General features: G+C 40.8%; 1 protein-coding gene across 9 annotated transcripts in view; it reads right to left on the bottom strand.

The window, feature by feature from the left end:
• Positions 1-747: 747 nt before the first annotated feature.
• The window catches only part of esrrb (estrogen-related receptor beta), an 85,380-nt gene continuing 66,730 nt past the window's right edge, over positions 748-19,397 (bottom strand). For all 9 annotated transcript variants that reach the window (XM_077730774.1, XM_077730773.1, XM_077730771.1 and 6 more), the window contains 4 exons: positions 15,380-15,490; positions 14,849-15,010; positions 6,483-6,752; positions 748-3,570 (listed from right to left, as the gene is read on the bottom strand). In XM_077730774.1, the coding sequence (XP_077586900.1) occupies positions 3,326-3,570; positions 6,483-6,752; positions 14,849-15,010; positions 15,380-15,490 (788 nt within the window). In that variant the 3' untranslated portion in view covers positions 748-3,325. The remainder of the gene's footprint in view (positions 3,571-6,482; positions 6,753-14,848; positions 15,011-15,379; positions 15,491-19,397) is intronic.

The following is a 19,397-nucleotide window of genomic DNA, read 5'->3' as shown; positions in this document are numbered from 1 at the left end:
ATGCAACTGACATGTTACTTCACTCTGATAGAAGGCTGAAAAGAAAAATAAAACAAAAAAGCATTAGTGCTGAACAAAGTCAATTACTTAATTGCAAATATGTTTTGACTGCATAGTTGCAAAATAATTGAGGGTAGGAAGAAGGACATTTACTATAGTAATGCTAGTAAGAAAGGATAAGCCAAAAGACTGAATTACTATTGTCCGTTTACATCATCAATGCCATCTTTATGAATAGTTTTAATAAAATTGTCTTGAGTGGAACAGACTACTGCTTTTCAAAAAGTTAAGTGTGTGCTTGCGTTTTGACATCTTCTTGTTACAATGACATTGTTAGCCACTCAATATGATGAGTTTGCCCCTCTTGAAAATGTTTTTTTTCCCTAAGTAAGTTAATATATTTTTGGCTATGTCATTTTTGTCACAAGATAGAAAAGGCAGGACAGTTAAACCAATTGCTATTTCAATCAAAATGTACCTTTTAACAAAATTAAATTAGTATGTATTTGAGTTACGCTGGTAATGTACAAATCTATTATACATATCTACGATAATTAAAATCCCTAAACTTCGCCAAGCGAACCACTACACCATCAGGCGGCACCCATCTACTCACTACAGTGAAATTTATTAAAAATCCTATAATAAAAATAAAAAAACTTTCTGTTAACCTCCAGATCTTAGGTCTAACTTTGTGCATGATATTGCATATGTATGTTTGTCTTGGGAAAAATGTATACAAAAGAATGACAGATTTCAGGGAATATTTAATTCATTGATCCCTTACCTTACTGAAAATCCGAATGGACACAAATACTGACGGTTGAATGACCAGCGGTAACAAATGTACACCATTGCAAATGATATATATCACACGGTAATTACTTGTAATAAAATTGCAGGAACAAGGAGTCAGTTGCCTGGCCCTATGTGCATTTCATCATTGAGAGACCAATAGTGACACACCATTCCAAATAAAAAAAAAAACAGTTCAAAAACAAAAAAACATACCCGCTTTATAACCATCATGGGTGTGGTAAGTGTGGAGGGTTGGGGGTCTCACACCCAGTGATGGCAAAGTCATGTGATCAACATGAAGCATGCGTTACCTTTACAAACAGATCAGTGACAGTGAATGGGACGGTCAGTAATTACAGTTCCAAATACATTTGGAAGGAGTGCTGAGGGAGGATAAAAAACATGGCTCAAGTTAGGTCACAGTCATGTAGTACAGATGATGAAAAGATGCGAAATGAGAGAAATATTGACAAAATGATAGTGAGGTAGTAGTCAGCAGGGCGCTGCATACTTTATTTTCAATGGTACTTCGGCAACCTACTGCACTGAAGGCTGATATATTTACACAATTAGCTTGTTCTGTAAGACATTTTTATGTTAAACAGTGTTACGTACAATGTGGACAGAATTTAAAAAAAAATGTTGGCTACTCGTCATCTACTACAAAGGTTTTTGTTGTTGTTTGATTTTGAAAACGATTCCTGTGTAAAAGCAGTTTCATTTAAATAAACACAGGTTTCTTGCCAGTGAAGCAAATGAATTATAATTATTAATCTGATATACAGGTTACATGTGACTGATTAAAATGAATTCTGAAAATGATCTGATGGAATAACATGCTTTGAGCATGATTTCAATCAGAAACAGTCCCTGTTGTAGTGCACAAGTGGACTTACAGTGTCACAACAATGAAGTTGGGATGTTTATTTGCAATAGGTGAAGGGGGGGTTTGACTTCATAACATAGACCTTAGAGTGCAGTGAAAACTGAACACGTGCCGGGCCATTGCTATCATGAACATGGCAGCGCCTGTCTCTACTTCTTTGATCACAGTATCGTATTTTTGTGACAGCGCCGTTTATTACATCTCATAAAATCCTTCAGTGGTGTAAAGCGGCATGTCTCACAAGTAAGCAGAAAGGAGTTGAGCACAGAGTAATGAGTAACGGCCTAATGGAGGTGGAGCAAAATGGAGACTAATATCTCCTTCTCCCAGTAGGGATCACACCTTGTAGTGACACATTGTTGGCTTTGCATGGCGCATGCTGACACTTTGTTTCTTGCATAGCTCGGCCATCCCGCCCGGGAAGCAAGCCGCTGGGCAATTGTGTCATTCGGCACAGGGCGCCGTGTCAACACGAGGGTCACAAAGCGGTCCGCCAAACCCGCCGCCATGCAGACGACAACCTCTCGCGGGGTTAAATATAAACCCGGTATGAAGTGTCTGTGCACCTGCCGTTTACCTTGCTGCTCCAGGCTCTATGAATGCCGACAGCTATTTAAAGATAGAAGGTGTCTAAGATGGTGAGAGCAGATGCTGGCCACCTTGCTCCCAGTGTGTGGGATGACTGTGCCACAGGCTTAAAGGGTTCCAAAATAGAGCGCTTTGACATATGGGCCTCTGATTGTTTGAACATGGAATCTCCTGGACTAGTGCCACTCTACAGAAAGCCTTTGATACTGATGATCAGCTTTCACCTGGAACTTCCATTTCCAGGCGCCTAAAAAGGGCATATTTGGAGCTCAATGGCTGTCACGAGGAACGGTTTGCGCACGTGCGACGAATCTAAGCGAGCAAGCACGTGAAAAATGAAGGTTGAGCCTGGCGTTCCCACACCATCATTTATTGCTGAGTCACTACAGAAGAAGACTACCAACTAGTGTAACTGCCTATGCTAGTTTGATTAAACAAGCCTTCCAATCTGACCACACTGCTCCCGAGAGGTACTCTACTGGATGTCCCAGGACATTTGAGGTGTTAACAGTTCACATTTAAGCAGTTCTTTTTTTCTTTTTTTCCTCTCCTCTCTGCGTGTGAAGGAGAGAGAAAATGGCCACTGATATCAACAGACTTTAAACTTTACACGCAGTTCTCCAATAATAAATATATACACACCCCAGATGAAAACACATTGGAGAGAATGTTGTCACCTCGGCTGTCTTCAGAATTAATTCAAGGAAATAAATCATTTTTCTTGTTACTGGCGTTGTTTACATATTCTGAAGATGCTGAGGGACACCTGGGAGCATGACCACCAACAATTAACAAAAGAAATGATTACTGTACATAGTATTTCTTATATATTTTAAATTAATCTTCATCATTCTTACATTTATATTAATAACCAAGATTGCTTCTGGTTCTTTTTTTCTCTTTTTCTTTTTTTTTAAGATGGTGTCCCAGTGTTTCAGGAGGAAGCTGAGGTCGCCAAACTGTGGTCTTCCCTTCTGAAGGACCCCCCTCATCCCACCCCCCAAATCGTGCTTCAAAAAGTCTCACGGGGCAGCACTAAAGTAGATCCAAGAATCAGACCTTGGCTTCTAGCATCTCCAAGAACAGTTTGTGCATGGGCACCTTGCCCTGCACCTTGATGCTATAAAAGTGCTGCACAGCCTTGGTGGCCGTCTGCCGCAGTAAGGGCAGCGTCATGAGCAGTTTTCCAGCCCGCCTTGGGTCCTCTGGGTGCTGGCTGCTTTCGTAGTCCTGCAGGGCCTCGTGGAGAGCATCCTGCAGCTTCTGGACAGCCTCCATATCCTCTATGTGCATGGAGTCTAAGGAGAGGGGGGATACATACACAAGATTTAGGGAGAGGAAGAAATGTAGGCTGCACTTGGATACACTGATATGAAATGAAGGTGTGTGTGTGTGGATTTGTGAAAATGAAAGCCCATGATTGATACAAAGTGCTTTCAGTGCAGTGAGGTGAGGAAAAGAACACGTTATCAGTAGATCTCAACCATAGACAGGACAAAGAATGGATCATAAAAGAAACAACAACATGTGCTTTGTTTTATTTATTTCCTTTCGAACTCTGCAGTCCTGTGCAGCGTATTAAAACGGCCTTTGACCACCCCCACTGAAAATCAATGTTATTCCCCGTTACAATGGCATGAATCAAGGGTTAATAGTACACATTAAAAAGCCGTTTAGGAAAGGCAAACAACTATTAGTAGATAAAATGGGGGCTCCATTAGAGAACTTGGATGTCATGGAAAGTCGTTAATAATTTGTGACAAAATTGTGCCGACTTAATTTTATATTAAAATGGGAAAACATTTATTTTGACGTGATACATAACTGCAGATACAAAATTGATATCTGTATAGATTTTGTTTTTATATTAATCTGCTTATCAGAGAAAAAAAGTGATGTTTGTTTGCTTGTGAAAACATTTAAGAGGTAAGCTTGAGGAGATAATGCACTTTTTATTTAATAATTGCTTGCTTATTTTACGGCATTAAGACGACAAAATATCACACACAAATGTAGCCTCTTTGCTTGGATTCTCTAGAGAAGTGAAAACCTGCCACAAACTTGACCTCAATCCCTAATTGACTAAATTCAAGACACATTTGAGTCGACCACCTGTGTAGCCTTGAGGCCACATACATGTTGAGTGCATCACGTTACACGCATCTCTCTCTCTCTTTGTCGCCTTTTTCTCTATTACTATCAGCTCTCTCCTCTTTAAGGGAGTCTCCGTGGTGGCGCGCCTCTCAATGGCTAAGCAACGTCTGACACCCCGGAGGCGACGAGTCATTGCTCGCCTCACACGTCTCACCTTGGCGCCACGCATTTGGCCACGTGGGGCAATAAAAAGGCAAAACAGATTTCAAACTGGGCTCTGTATTCATTGACTGGAACGAGCGTATTCCCAAAACCTTGAGACATTTTTCACCATGACGGCTTTCAAGTCCGCAGTGGTGAAATGAAGTAGGTCGTTTGGAAGAGCGCACGGTAGGGGGGAGGGAGAAGCGACAAGAACAAGAACATAATTATCTTATGTTAGATTTACACTGAAATAGAAAACACAACCCTAATGAGTAATTTGTTCAAATTAGGTTATTTCTTGTTTCATTCTTTCTCTACTGTAAAACCCACAAAGGACACCTTTTAGCAATATTTAAAGTCACAAAAATATTTTTTTTAGTACATAGATATTTAATAAGGATTTTCCTTTTAACTTTTAACAGTATTTAGCAATTCTGCCCTTTATAATAGAAATACTTTTTAGCCATGCTTGTGATAAAATATATGGAATCGATATATATATATATATATATATATATATATATATATATATATATATATATATATATATATATATATATATATATATATATATATATATATATATATATATATATATATATATATATATATATATATATATATATATATATATATATATATATATATATATATATATATATATATATATATATATATGCTCCTTTATCGTATAATAATTGACGAAGGTAAGAATTTAATTGTAACATCTTAAGAAGAACAATACAACATTATTTTTTTTCCTCCTCGACACCACTATGGAAAAGGGAAGATGAAGTGCCATTTGTGCTTGGAGGAAAGCTGGACTTAAAAAACAACTTTGAAGAAACAATTTCCTCGGAATCCATCAATGAGCGCCCATCGATGTGATTGATAAACTGCTAATTACAAAATCAATGGCTATGAATTTTCACAGCTGTCAGACAGGTGGGGTTGCGGGGGTGTCTCCCAAGAGAATGATTTCCCAGGGACCTTGTTCTAACGTTGCGGACACCCCCCACCCCCTTTTCCTCTTCCCCCATCTCACCTCGTGATCAACGTTCGGCTGTTAAAAGCAAATAGCTTGCATCAGCATATTTATTTTTCAGCCTGGACAAAACAAGGGGGAGCGGCCTGGTGACCTGAGTGTGCATTGATCGAGGGTGGGGCGCAGGGGTGGGAGGGGGGGGACAGGTCCTGCCTTCTTAAAAGGAGGCTGTCAATAGTAGCGTGGCATCTTTGCATTGGAACAAACGAGCTCTATCACGGCCTGATACTCATTCCATTCGACTTAACACATTTTATTGACAGCCACTGTGCTCCTAATGAAATGCTAAATTTATCTCTAGTGACTGCTGTGCCCTGCAGCTACTGGTATGGAGATAGTAGAGGAGAAATACCACAACTCGCAAGCAGTTGAATTAAAAAGCTCTCCCTTTTCTATGGCTCTTTTTCGTGCATTGCCCTTATCTTCTTCCCATCTGCTACAAACTAAAGGTTACATGCTAAAAGTCCTGGAAAAGTGAGAAATGTCATATTTAAAACTGCTAGGTAATACCTCAATTTTATTGTACGGTCGACATATTCGTTGGTCAACTAAGACATTGGTCAAATATAACAAAAACTTTTTAAAAATGCATTTGAAATTCTATCCGACACAATTTATATTTTAAATTAGTTGAAAATACAAAATATGACTATGATTCTTAAAAAATGATCGCACATTTAAATGTGTGTATATTGGAACAACTGTTGCATTTAATGTTATAGTAAACAAAGTGAAAAAAAGAGAATAACAATTTCTAACCTATTAAAAACTTGAATTCATTATAAAATATACCGTAAATCCTGCTGATAAGAAAGAAAAAACAAATACCAGCGTGTGTGTGTGTGTGTGTGTTGCTTAATGGCTCACCTGAGTTGGCGAGAGCGATGGCCTTGAGGGTCACAAACTCCTCCTTCTCTACTTTGAGCTTCTTGTATTTGCGAACAAGCTGCAGGATGGACACATAAAGGTCGAGCAGGCCCGTCAGCCGCGAGTGCTCCTCGTCCATGATGTAGTCCTCGGCGTACACCAGCTCGTCCTCGTAGGGTAGTGAACGAAATACGATGCTAAGGATGAGAATCTCCATCCAGGCACTTTGCAGCAGACTCATCTGGTCTCCCAGAGATAAAGTAGAAAAGCCTGGCAGGGCACAGAAGGGGAATAAATGTGTTTTGAGGCATATTGAGGTATGTAGGTGTATTGAGCGAGACCGGCAAAAATATTAAGTAAAGGGTTTTTAAAAAAATAAAACAAATGAACCCGCCTTTATCAATACCAAAGTTATTCTAGTCTGGAAGAGTACAAACTTAATAAGCCTTTAATTTTGAATCCACACATTTACTTAAATACATTTATCTTTGATGTGGTATTGATTTATGTATCAAAAACTCTTAGTTGAGGTAAAAACAAACACGTATGATTTCCAAATGATGATTTAAAAAAAAAAATCATTAACAAATGAGTCCCAAGTGTGTACACATACAGAGGAAAACATGGGAAGCACCTGCTTAAATTTAAATGCAAACAGGAAGGTCTGCTTTGAAGCAGGTGTCAGGGTGTTTGAGTGGGCTTTACTCTGGGCGACGACAGTAAATCAGTACAAAGGTCTGGGACGCACAAAGCCAGGTGGTTACCCCCTTGTATCCCGTCATACTTGTGTTGGTGAGCCGGGGATTAGCACTAGGACGAGTTTTCATTGTAGAGGTTGAGGACATGACACACATGTGAATGGAGGAGAAACCAAGTGAAGAGGGAATACTTGACAAAGTTAAACAAACATGTCACCCAGGAAAAGAGACCTGACAGGAAAAACACTTTCGCTCAAATGCCTGCACACAACATCCTCACATGGTTGAAATCCTTACTCAAATCACAATTGTGCTAAAACAGCGACTCAAGTGCGTCACCCCATTCCGTCATCAATAGAGAACCCGGATTTGCTCTGCGAAAAATTGGGAGGACTCAAAAAAGGTTGTTTTTTATAAAGAGAACGATCTAAATGTCTATTTCCCCAGATACAAGGCAACAATGAACTGTCAAGGCGACAACCCCCACGCAAACCATGCTTTGACACTGTCCCTCCCTCCCTCCCCCCATTGTGCCTGCAGGCGGCCCATTCTGACAGCATATTAGGCTCTCCAGCTCCACCAATGATTAACATGATTGCTTTTACAAGTTCGCTGTTGCCATGCCACCTGCCACTACGTGATTAAGAGGCGATAGATTTCAGTATTGACCCGTGCCTGCTCAACAACTCTATGCCCTTTGTTTTCTTTAAAAAAAATCACACTTGGGGCCACTAACAGTCCCTCTGTTTATCTGCTTTTGCCCAGGACAACAATGAACACACCGAGAAATAAATGCTAGGCTTGGGAAAACTGCAGAAAAGGTACCAGAACATGGCTGAGTGGTACCTGTGTTCAATTCCCCTTATCGTGGTGATGACCACTGCAGGGGAAGAGCTGCAGGATACATTAATTAAGAGATTGGGATCAGAATGCGCGGGCCTTCACATTTTGAAGGGGAATCAATAGTCTGCGGACTCGAGTGCTAACAGTCCGGCAGGACTGGTCAGGGGGCTGAAGAATTTAAACCACACCAACAATTGCTAAAAGCACTCTAAGCACTTCACTATAATCAGTGGAAGCAATAAACCATAGTTTGGAACAGCTTGCACCATTAAATGTATTCGGAGTGAATGTTAAAATGCTTTGTTGTGTTATTTCCTTGTCTGCATACGTTTCCATTAAATTAGACAGAATGCGGACCGGCCAGAGAGAAACTGTCATCGGAGCATGGGCGCCCCTTGATTGCCACATCAGGTTGGCATCGCAATCACAGCCAAAGCTCTGTAGAGCCTTTTAATGGCAGAGAGGGCTGAAGCAGAACTAAAACGGCGCTCCCAATGTGACAGCTCGTATGAAGGCCTTGTCCGAATCTTGTTGAAGAGGCTTTAGAGTTGCACTGATGCAGCTCGCAGCCCTCAGCCTTATGCACATAGCGCAGCAGCCTACAATTACCTTTGACGCTAAAAGTCCTTAAATTTAATCCGCTGTTGTGAGATGGAGAGGTGGTGTTTTCCCGCTGCTTCATCTGTTCTGTTCAGGGTCGAAATTATCACTCCAAATGGGATCTCGTGTCGTTGCCTTGCCTTTTTCCACTCAATTTAATCGAGTAATGAAGTGACTTCCCGACTCCGCAGGTCACACAGCGCTCCGGCCGCCGCACTCTGAAGGTGGCCCGGTTAAGTGCCGCCAGAGTGGGTGATTTCCTCTAATGAAATATCAATATTTACATCTTCATTTCCAGCTGGCTGCCGACGGTGGGGTTTGACCAAACATGACACGATATTGACCAAATCAGAGAGGCCTGTCTGCACATTTGAAGGGCCTTTTCCACTCCACTGCTGAGTGCATTTAAAAGTCCCACCCAACCAAAACAATAAGAGTAATAACAAAGCACAGCATTACCTTGGTCATTTAACGCTGAAAAGAATGTTCATTTTGAAGATTACAGGATGCAAAACATGCCCATGATAAACACTGACATATTCACTTCCCTCAAGTTTCAAAAAAGAATTGGAGCTTAATGACTTTAAACGACACCTCCGCTCAAAGGGTTGGGGATAAGAGCAGCAACGACAAAAGTCAAAACCATCATCTCTGCCTTTATCTCGCCAGTCGGCATCAACAAGGAGGGGGCAGACAAAACCCACAGGCAGCCATCTCCAACCTCCCGGAGATTAATCAGAGCACTGCTTTATGTTCCAGAAGACGGGATGGGCCGAAATGAAATGCGGGAGATTTCTGTTGAGCTGGAGTTCATATTCTATTAATTTATTATTGTTTCCCTCTCCCTGAGGGCCATTAGCGCGGGTAATAAAAAGAGGTGTAATTACGAGGCATGGCGGCCCCCTCCAGCTGCAGCCCCCTCGTAACTCACCCTCAATCAGACAACATAGAGGAGCCAGCGAGGCAGGGAAGGAGAGGAAAAAAATGGCAGCAGGAAAAAAAAAGTGAATTGGAGGATAAAAGAGAAGAAGATACAGGCCAGAGAGGTGGGAGATAAGGGTGAGGGAAAAGGCGTGAGAGCATAAAGTGAAGGGGTCTAGAGTGAGGTGAAGGGGGTTGCAAACCAGAGATAGACAGTCATTCAGGCTGGACGGATGCTGATCTTTCATAGCCAGTTATCAGAAGGACAAGCGGGCCCTGAAGACTTGTGCCCAGTGGCAATCTCACCTCAGCCAAGGCAAGTGCTCCCTTGGCTCCAGTTGGAGCCAAACTGCCTCTAACTGAGCACATCTTTTTTTTTTTTCAACACTATATCCTCAAACTGAATAGAAGGATCATGCTGTGTAACACTCCGTTTATATCAAAGCCTGCTATTTCAAATGGTACTTAAACACACAAATCATTGGTTTGTATAGAACTGTTATATCTGCAGGGGAAGAATGTATGATTGTACATCTAAGTTATGAAATGTTTGTATGAATAGTGGTACAGAGAGAGTAAACTAAGATGACAGAATCTATAGTTGACATTCAAAAATGTTTAACAAAGGTTTCCTTAACACTAAGATTGTACTATTATCAAAATGTCTGAAATAATCTGCTTTCTTTTTATCTTTAGTGCCTGCAAGTCAGCTGTATGTATTACATAAAAAATGACAGATTTGAAAATGAAAGAACACTGAATGAATATAGTAATCACTTGCTTTAATTTTTACCGCTTGGCCACCTGACCCCAGAATTGGAAATCTGCAGACCAATCCTAATGTTAGATATTGCTGGTTGACTCCTGGAATAAAAAAGCCTTTAATCATTGCCATAATTACGCTTAATTTATCTCTGCAGTCATGAAGCAGCACAGCTTAATGAGGGGATGGAGCAGGCTTGATGGTCTCTTAAAGGCATACCAGAGTCTCATGATTTTCTGATGGTTCAGCTTCAAGCAGTTTCAACATAGAATAGACAACAAAGTGATTTTCAATTTTGCAGCGTTAGAATAATTTAATAGTAATGACCTAATGCAAACAGTGTATTCAAAGTCATTTAATACTTGCATTTTACGCAGCAAATTACAGGGCTTCTTGAGCTTTTTTTTTATTACACGCAGGTTGTCTTTAACATTAAACTAAAGAATTTACTGAATGGTTAACTTAAGTCAAACAAATTCATTTTTATTATAATATTTTACCCTCTGTAATTCTGTGGTATGGGATATTACTGTGTGATGTAACTGCCCTACACTTTTATTAGGGGTAGACATTTTTAAAGGGCAAAACAGTAAAACGTATGTATGATTTTACCTATAGAAAAGTAGGGTTAGATATTAGATATTTTTCCATGTTGGAGTATGTGTGTTGTGATGTGTACATCAATATTTTAAGCATAAATTTGCCCTAACTATGAAATTGCTGTAGTTCAAATATAGTATTCCAGAGGTACAAAAATTGACTTTAGTCCAGCTGACATTATGATACATAATACGACAATATTGGGCTGTACCATCTAATGTAACATAACACAACCCTCCCCAATCCCATTCGGCAGACCTCTCCATCCTAGTGCTTGAGCTTCCCGACTGTCTGCCTGTCTCTGATATGCTTTGTCCTGTCTCAATCTCCATGTAGCCTTTCCACCTTCCACCAGCTCTTTTCCTGTTCAGTCTTAGGCTTCAGCATGCACCTGATTGCTCAATCTATCTTTATCTCCTGTGTTGAAGCCTACGACAGTGGGTAAATTGAATATACTACGAGCTGTCTGTTGATGTCTATATTTAATAAAGTTCACTGATGAGGTACTGATTTATTGCTGGCCAGTATTCACACTCTATTACAAGGAGATTACGATGCTTGAGTGGGATCAAGATGGCAACTCAGTAAGTAGATTTCACAATTTAATGGCAAAGAGAAAACAAGAGCCCTTGTGGGGAAGGAAGGTGGAATTGGTGGATTTTATGGCGGAAGGCTACCCTGACGCCAACGTAATATCTCTGTTATCAGCACAGTGACAATTTACATGTCAGATAATTACCAGTCAAATTAGGAGGCAAGAAACTGACATTTAATACTTAAATATAACAAGTTAACAAAGAACAACTGCCAAATCAGTGGAACTTGGTGAAATTTTAATGGATTTTTGCCTGAGCCTAACCCAGCCGACTGTGGGCGAAAGGGCAGACTACACCCTAGACTGGTCGCCAGTCAGTCGTACAGCACACAGAGAGACAAACGACCATTGGCACCTCCAATAATACTGTCCCTAGCAAGAATTGAGCCCACACCTGCCCACACCTAAGTCAGGCGAGTGAACCGCTACACCACGAGGTGGTAGAAGACCAAAATATTGTATGAATGATATTCATTCTATGGGTCCAATACCAGAGCGAAAATACATTTTATTGTTTAGGAGGAAGGCAGTGGCTGCGGCAGAGTGTCAATATTTGCTTGGCCCTTTAGCCTCCCAAGAATTCCCAGCTGAAAACACACCAGCCTCGGAAACCGCGTCGGCAGTCGACAGACACCACACAACAAGCCCCTCATGTATAAGTCACATGCATGGCAACTTTTTACATATGAGCACATGACATTCCCACTGTGGGTGGAAAGGAATTCAGAGTGGAACATGGGGGATCATGGGTCACACTCGCCTCTCGTCACTCCCGAAGAAGGCATCGACGTCAAAGTAGTAAGCAGCTTCCACCAACCAGTAGCTGTCAATATACTGTGTTCTATGAAATATTAAACCTCTTCCACAAGGTAAATTACAGCTTCACGGGGACAAAATGGGTGCACAGTGGACTACTATATACTCTATAGTATGTCAAACATTGTTAACACCTACAGGGACAAGTAGACATCTGTCAGCATCCCGCTAACATTGCTACTAATGACCCCGTCACCTTAAGTAACAGCCGTGTTAGACTCTTCTGCATAGTTCTATTTGGAGCTGTGAGACTAGTGATAAGAATATCCAGAGCGATTATCAGTTTCATAAAATACACACCCAAAAGGTGACATGGCACTTATTTATACAGTATTATTATTAAGTATTGGGTAATTTAGCAAACTGTTCAATTATATACCAACCACAGTCAAAAATTATTTTTGGGCCTTGTAAAAGTTAATATCTAAAATGCTTTGAGAGCCTCCGTTTTGCTTCTCATTTCGGTCAACAAGAAAAAAAAAACTATTCAAAGCGCCAAGTGTAAGTTAACATGAGTTTTGAATTGTTATATTTGGACTTTAGTCATTGGCCCATCTGTCAGTAGTCTAATCAATATGGTCTAGTTCATAATGAACTGTTAATCATTTTAATTCCATCGCCTATGGCCTCAGAAATCTATCAGAATGCAATCACCCTTCTACCCCCCTCCTGTCCCACAGCAGACTGCAGCTCACTGCAAACGCATGGTACGCTACCCCGAGGTTGCTTTGGTGCATGGAGAGTTAGCGCATGGATTGGCAAAACCACTGAACCGTCTCTGATCAGGTTCAGCCATGTACAACTCAATTATGCTGCTATTTCATGGCTGGAGGACACCTACTGGGCTAATACAGACACCACCAATGTGGTAGACAGAGCACTCAGCTACCAGTCCATTTTATATGCCAATATTGTGTGATAATGTTATGTTTGCAAACATAAAACATAACCCAACAGGTTATTTTAAAAGCAGAGCAGAATAATCTTCATAAGCGTATTTCAACAGTACTGCAGGTACTGCACATTGTTTAGCAGAAGACACACTGGCTTACTGCCTTAGGTTTTGGGTTAAATGATCATTAACGTCGCATTTGGAATGACACAAATCCCATTAACAATATGCACCTACGCAATATGCAATATGTGTTTGTATAATCTGATTATCACAACACAGCTACACAAAATCCTAGATAATGTGTTCTTGTAATATGCTGATGATGCTTCTATGAGTCTGAGGGAAACATTTTAAATGAGGATTCTTTTGACGACATAATTTATATTTATATACATAAGGCAAGTGTTTGGCATTTGAGAGAAAATTGCTGTTCTTAACACTGAATGGATTGGGCTGGAATCAATATGGACTATACAGGTGCATCCTCCTGACTGCAACTTCATGCCGATTTGTGATCAGCTGAAACTGTCTGGCATTTTTTTGCAACTGATCAACGGGAATGTGTGTTACCAGGTCGTCTGAGGTCCAGTCCCGAGTAAGCTTCTTGGTTAAACTCTCAGCGTGCTGACCGCGCACAGCAGTTGGGGAGTTATGAAAACAGTTTAGATGCATAACGGGCTGGGGCTGAGCCCAAGGGCCACCGCTAATCTTCTTACTATCAGATCTGTACCTGGTTAATACCAGGCCTTCTGAGAAGTACTCTCAAACCTTTTCAGCACAAAATGCATTTGACATAGAAGACTTGAATTGGAGGAAAATACATTCATAACAACTGAGATGTATCTTTTCACTTGATTTGACTTAAGGTATAAGATAATGTTTGCATGAGAAGGAAAAACTGTGTTAGTGAGAGATGTGTTTAAGTTGTGCTACTAAGAAAAGGTTATGGAAGTGGCCGAGGAGCACACTGTCATTTAGTCTTTTACCCCCTCCTACACCACTGTGATGTTATATAGAGTTATGGGGGTCAAGCTGAAGATCAAGGAGAATCTGCCTTGGTGGCAAAAACAAGGGCCAAACAATGTGTTCTTTGTCAAAATGAGAGAGAAACTCTCGCAGGAAGCAAAATCTCTGCTGACGTGAGGTGCGCTGTGTCCTTAATTCAACAGCCTCTTATAACCTAACACCTCGTCTATCAGAATGTCTGAGGGCCAAAGAGGAAACACGATTATGCCCATCAATAATTCAACGAGTGTGTGTGTGTGCTTGTACTGAATGTGCCTTCGAACGTGCATTTGTGCGTCAGCGTGTGATATGATGTGTTTTTGAGAGGACAAAATCTAACTTTACTCTATGTCTCCCATGTGATTACAGCATGCATTGCCAGTAAGTCAGTGTATACCCCTTTCCATTTAATGTTGAGATTTTAGATGCAGTTCATTGATTTGTTTCTTCTACAGTCATTTCACACACCCTCTATCCCACCTGGCAAATTGTGTTGCGAGCGTCTGCCATTAATTATCTTTGTCAGTGCATATGCCTATTTGTATGTAAAAGCGCAAACTAGAGGAAAGGAAGACAAGAGGAAAAAATAGGTAAAGCTGAGTGGTTAAAGAGCATAGTGTAAGATTATACCTGGGATGTGCTTGGCCCAGCCGATGATGACGACCAGCTCACGGTCAGCCAGGTCACACAGTGTGGTCAGTGCCTTTATGTCGCTTTCTGGCATTGTAGGGTCTGGCATGGCATAGATCTTTTCTGGCTCTGCCACCAACAGATGAGATACTATCTTTGTGACTGAGGGTAGAGGAGAAAAGAAGGGCGGGCAAAGCAAAAGAGATGTTAAATGTGTTATCGTAAAAGAAACCAGAAAAAAAGCTTGATGTATCACAAATATTTTTTTGTTTTAATTCATGTATCAAGTCAAACGGACGGTTTAAAATCTCATTTGCACCAAAATAAATGCACATGTCCCGATTGTCCTTGAGCTGCTGGATAATATTGGCCCACATTTCTGACGAATAAAATCTGCTTGGCCCAAACAATGTAGAGTAGGGGAATATTATGGAGCTTCAAATTTTGCCTAACATTTAACTGACTAGATGCCTGGTAGAGGAGGGGTGACAGAGTAGGGGGACAATGGGTTAGTGACAGGGCAGTACTCACGAGGTTTTTTGGTAGGAGGGGGGAGCGCCAAGCCCAGGTATGGATTGTTTTCAGTGTCCAGCCTCCTCTTGTACTTCTGTCTGCCTCCTCGTACGCGGTCCAAGCGTACCCCTATGGAAGAAAAATTGAAACACAGAGTAGAAACCATAAGTTCTCAGCAGATTTAGGCTAGAGTAAAGACTTACAAACTACACTGGCCAGGTAGTCAAGAAAATATATGATACATGTAAACCTGGGGGACTGATTGTGCTCCTGCTTCTAAATAAACATAAAACGCTCATGAAAGAGTGCATGTATGTGAGCGTGCGCGTCTGCATGATATGATATGTCAGAGAAAAGGCAGTCTTTCCATATGTGGTCCATGCCTGGCTAGTCTACTGTGACACAGCTGAGCCCAGAGCAGGTCTAAACATATGAATATTTAATGCAGGGTCAATGATCTCACAGACTAGCCTTCTAATTATTTAGCTTTTGGGTGAGGCGAACTGCATACTAATTGGCTCTTTACTTGTTTCTGCTTGAGTGAGTGCTCTGCTGTGTGTGGTCCTTACGATCAGGTAAAAGAAACATGATGATTAAATGTACTGTCTCTCTCTTCCTCAGACAGTGAACAAAACATCCGCTGTCATACACCACATAGATAACTAGGTATTACTTCCTCATAAAAGACCCTTATTTCACCCCTCTTTCAGTGAAGCAGCAACAGAGCCTTATCACCCTCAACCACACCTTGGGGTCCAGGTTCTACACCGATACTGTAAATGTCAAGCCGGCCTCATCATAACATAAGTTATTTATTATCTCATTATTTGATAAGAATGTTTCTATTTGGATGTCTTTTCTATTCTATTCATTTTCTTCATAGTTAAAATACTTAATCTCCGCTGTTTTATTCATTTGATATGACCACACCGGTATTCACTTATTCAATGCAAATGTATGCAAACCATTTTCCTGCATCCCCATGTTTATACAAGCCTGTCACTGCTTCCATCCAGCCTAAACAGCCCTGATATCTTAATTCTGTCAAGAAGGAAAATCCCTTCAATTTACCTTGTATGCATAAAGCAGCATCTAAACAAATTTAATACTAAAACGTGGATGAGAAGAGGCTCAATGAAATGTGTTTGGTGAGGGGATAATTTGTCAGCTTGCTTCGTCCTCGGAGCGAACAACACCACAGACCAGAGCACTTTCTTGATGATTTCATCACTTTATAACAGGGAGGACAGTGTCAAACCTGGCCATTGTTGTGGCCACTGCAAATGTGCCTAATACAATTTGCCCATCAGTAAATGCTCTTGGAGAGGATGAGTTTGGATGTGCTGTATGCACAGAATAGGAAATCAGATAATGTAAAACAAAAGTGCCATTTACCAAAAAGGATTCAAGGGTGGATTTATGCAAAATATATCCCCGATTCTCTGCACTTATCTATTATCGCGATGGCCAAAAGCTACAGCACATAGGCGAGGTCATAAAGTGTACTATCATCTAACTGTAAAATAGAGATTTCTTTCACTTCTATGAATTATTTGATTCCCTAGGAGCCTAAATCTGATTAGGATTGTCTTTCAATTTCCTGACACTGACAACCCACTAACCTAATTACCCCCAATTCCCAACAGAGACTCATCCTTTCCAGCAAGACACAAGGAATAATCTGATGGCAACTATACCTGCACTTTATATGCACACTCGCTGATATCTTTTCTTTTAAGTCCAGTAAAGACATTTTTAGGGAGCTTGTCAATCTCTGTCGCATTATTGGAATTGTACAACAAAAAAATCTAAAGTATTTGATGCTGTTCAAGACAGCCAATGACACAGCTATGGAAAATTCCTCTCATGATCCAAAGTGATGTCACCACTTTCTACGGTTACTTGCGGCTCACCCGATGAAACCGACTACTGCCAGATGGCTGCACTCCCGCTCTCCATGATCCTCTCAACCAGTTGAGTCATGTGTCTGTGTCAGCCGGTGTACCGCCGGCGTTTGAAGGTAGCTGGGTGCCTCTTTTAATTAGAGCAGTCCTGGTCATAATTAACAGATGCTGACAGGAATTAAAACTTGGCATGATTCAGCTTCATATTACTGTCCAAGAGGCTCAGAGAAGTGTGTTGTGAAAGAGAACTGCCATTAAGAAAAGTCTCATACACTTTACCATGCAACATGGACCGGTCATTATAGGGTCCTTTGTGAGGTTCATATATCCCCTTGGTGGCCCTCCATTGTAAGTGGTCTGACTCTGCTGAGCATTCTCCATAGTAAACAGTAGGTGTGTTATAAATGTGCAAAGAGATTTTACTGCTCCCTCATCTGAAGTCATCTCACTCTTTTATGGCCCGCCACACAACGCAGCGAGGCTAGCAGAGTGCGGGTATCATCTCTTCAAAGTGGGGTGCTGGGGGAGAGGGCTTTTGGCCAAGGCGGCTGGCATTTGTGCACGGATTAGCACAGGCTTCAGGGTGGGGGCTGGGGCCAGCTGACCTGCGGCTCCTCTTTCTCTCCAAAAACAATAATAATCCCCTTCCAAGCACACTCCTACAAAAGAGCCTGTCTTCACTTACTTTGTGTGGCCGGTCATGATAGGGGCCCTTATTTTGAGTCGCTCACCTGTTCTGTGTCTCTCTCCCTGGGGAAAGTGTCAGGATGTCTGGGATGGTTGGCAATGCCAAGGGGGGCTTAGGCAGACCCTATTTTAGCTGGGAAAATCAAGAGGCCACCTGGCAAGGCATGGTGAACCTCGCCTTTCAAGGAAGCCGCCATGCTAAACTGCCGTCAGCACTATTTCCAAGGCCCGTTCACAACGTTGCATGCTCGTCAGGGTTTTTTTTTTAATCACGGACGCTGATGAGAGGAAGAAGCATGTTGACCCTTTCACATATTCTGACACAAGAGGCTGGCACACTGACACCCTTGTCACGTAGTCCATTTACAGGTTATCTAGAGGCTCCCAGGTGAGCTGACATCCCTGCCCTGACTGCTGAATGAAAACACTATATGTGTGGTACTTATATTACACATTATACATTAATACAACCGGAAGAAAACTGAGATACTGTCATTAATGACTCAGAATGAAAAGTTACTATTATTCGCACTCATTTTTTTTTTATTTACACATCTACTCAACAGTGTGCAGTGTATTAAACAACATATCAAAACAACTTCCATCAATTAAGGACATCAATTGGCTCATAGCCCACATTAAATAAATATTTACATTTTAGCGCATGCATTTCTGTCTTGTTGTAGAAATTGGATAACCTATCTCATTTTTAAAAAATCAATGTGTTGCTTTTTTGCAGACTTTACCATGTAAAGTCAAGTGTTCTGTGGCTATTTCATATGAAACCATGCGATCTAAAAACATATCCGTGTTAAACAGCTCACCAGTAGAAAGACTTCAATTGACTAAAAAAGCTTTTTTTCTGCTCTTGTGCCTGCAACCTAGGTTGTATTGGCATTTGTGCGTGAGTAAGTGAGAGGGAAAGGAAGTTGCTGCAAAGACCAACTGAGCGATGTCAATGTAATCTCTCAATAGTATCTTGTCCGCTCCCTTGCTCTAAGCTCTGACCCGTTTCCATTGATCAGAGGAAAAACCTGTAGCCTCTGACATGTGATTCTTCTATTGATCACTTCCTCCTTTTATACAGTGAGAGTGAAAGTACACCGACTCAACACAAGCTCTGAGCAGATCTCTTTTAATCGAACTGATTATTTCCACTATATGCAGTCAGAGGTACGTAATAATCAAGGAGTACTATTACTTCAAATTATTATGACCAATGAAAAAGTTTAAACTTCCTCTAAATTGTGTGAATAAAGCAAAGTATTCAATTAAGAATTTCATTCATTAAAATCATAGTCTATTAATAAAAATTATAAATAGAAAATAGATATAATTTAAGATGAATAGAAGCTTTACAGACTAATTTCATGTGATAGATTAGTATAATAAATCTTAAAGAGAAACTTTAAATTTTAATTGTAAATAGTATTCAATGAAAACGA

Source organism: Stigmatopora nigra, chromosome 13, assembly GCF_051989575.1.
Source record: "Stigmatopora nigra isolate UIUO_SnigA chromosome 13, RoL_Snig_1.1, whole genome shotgun sequence".
In the NCBI taxonomy this organism is placed as follows: Eukaryota; Metazoa; Chordata; class Actinopteri; order Syngnathiformes; family Syngnathidae; genus Stigmatopora; species Stigmatopora nigra.
This window is presented reverse-complemented; position numbering and strand designations above follow the sequence as displayed.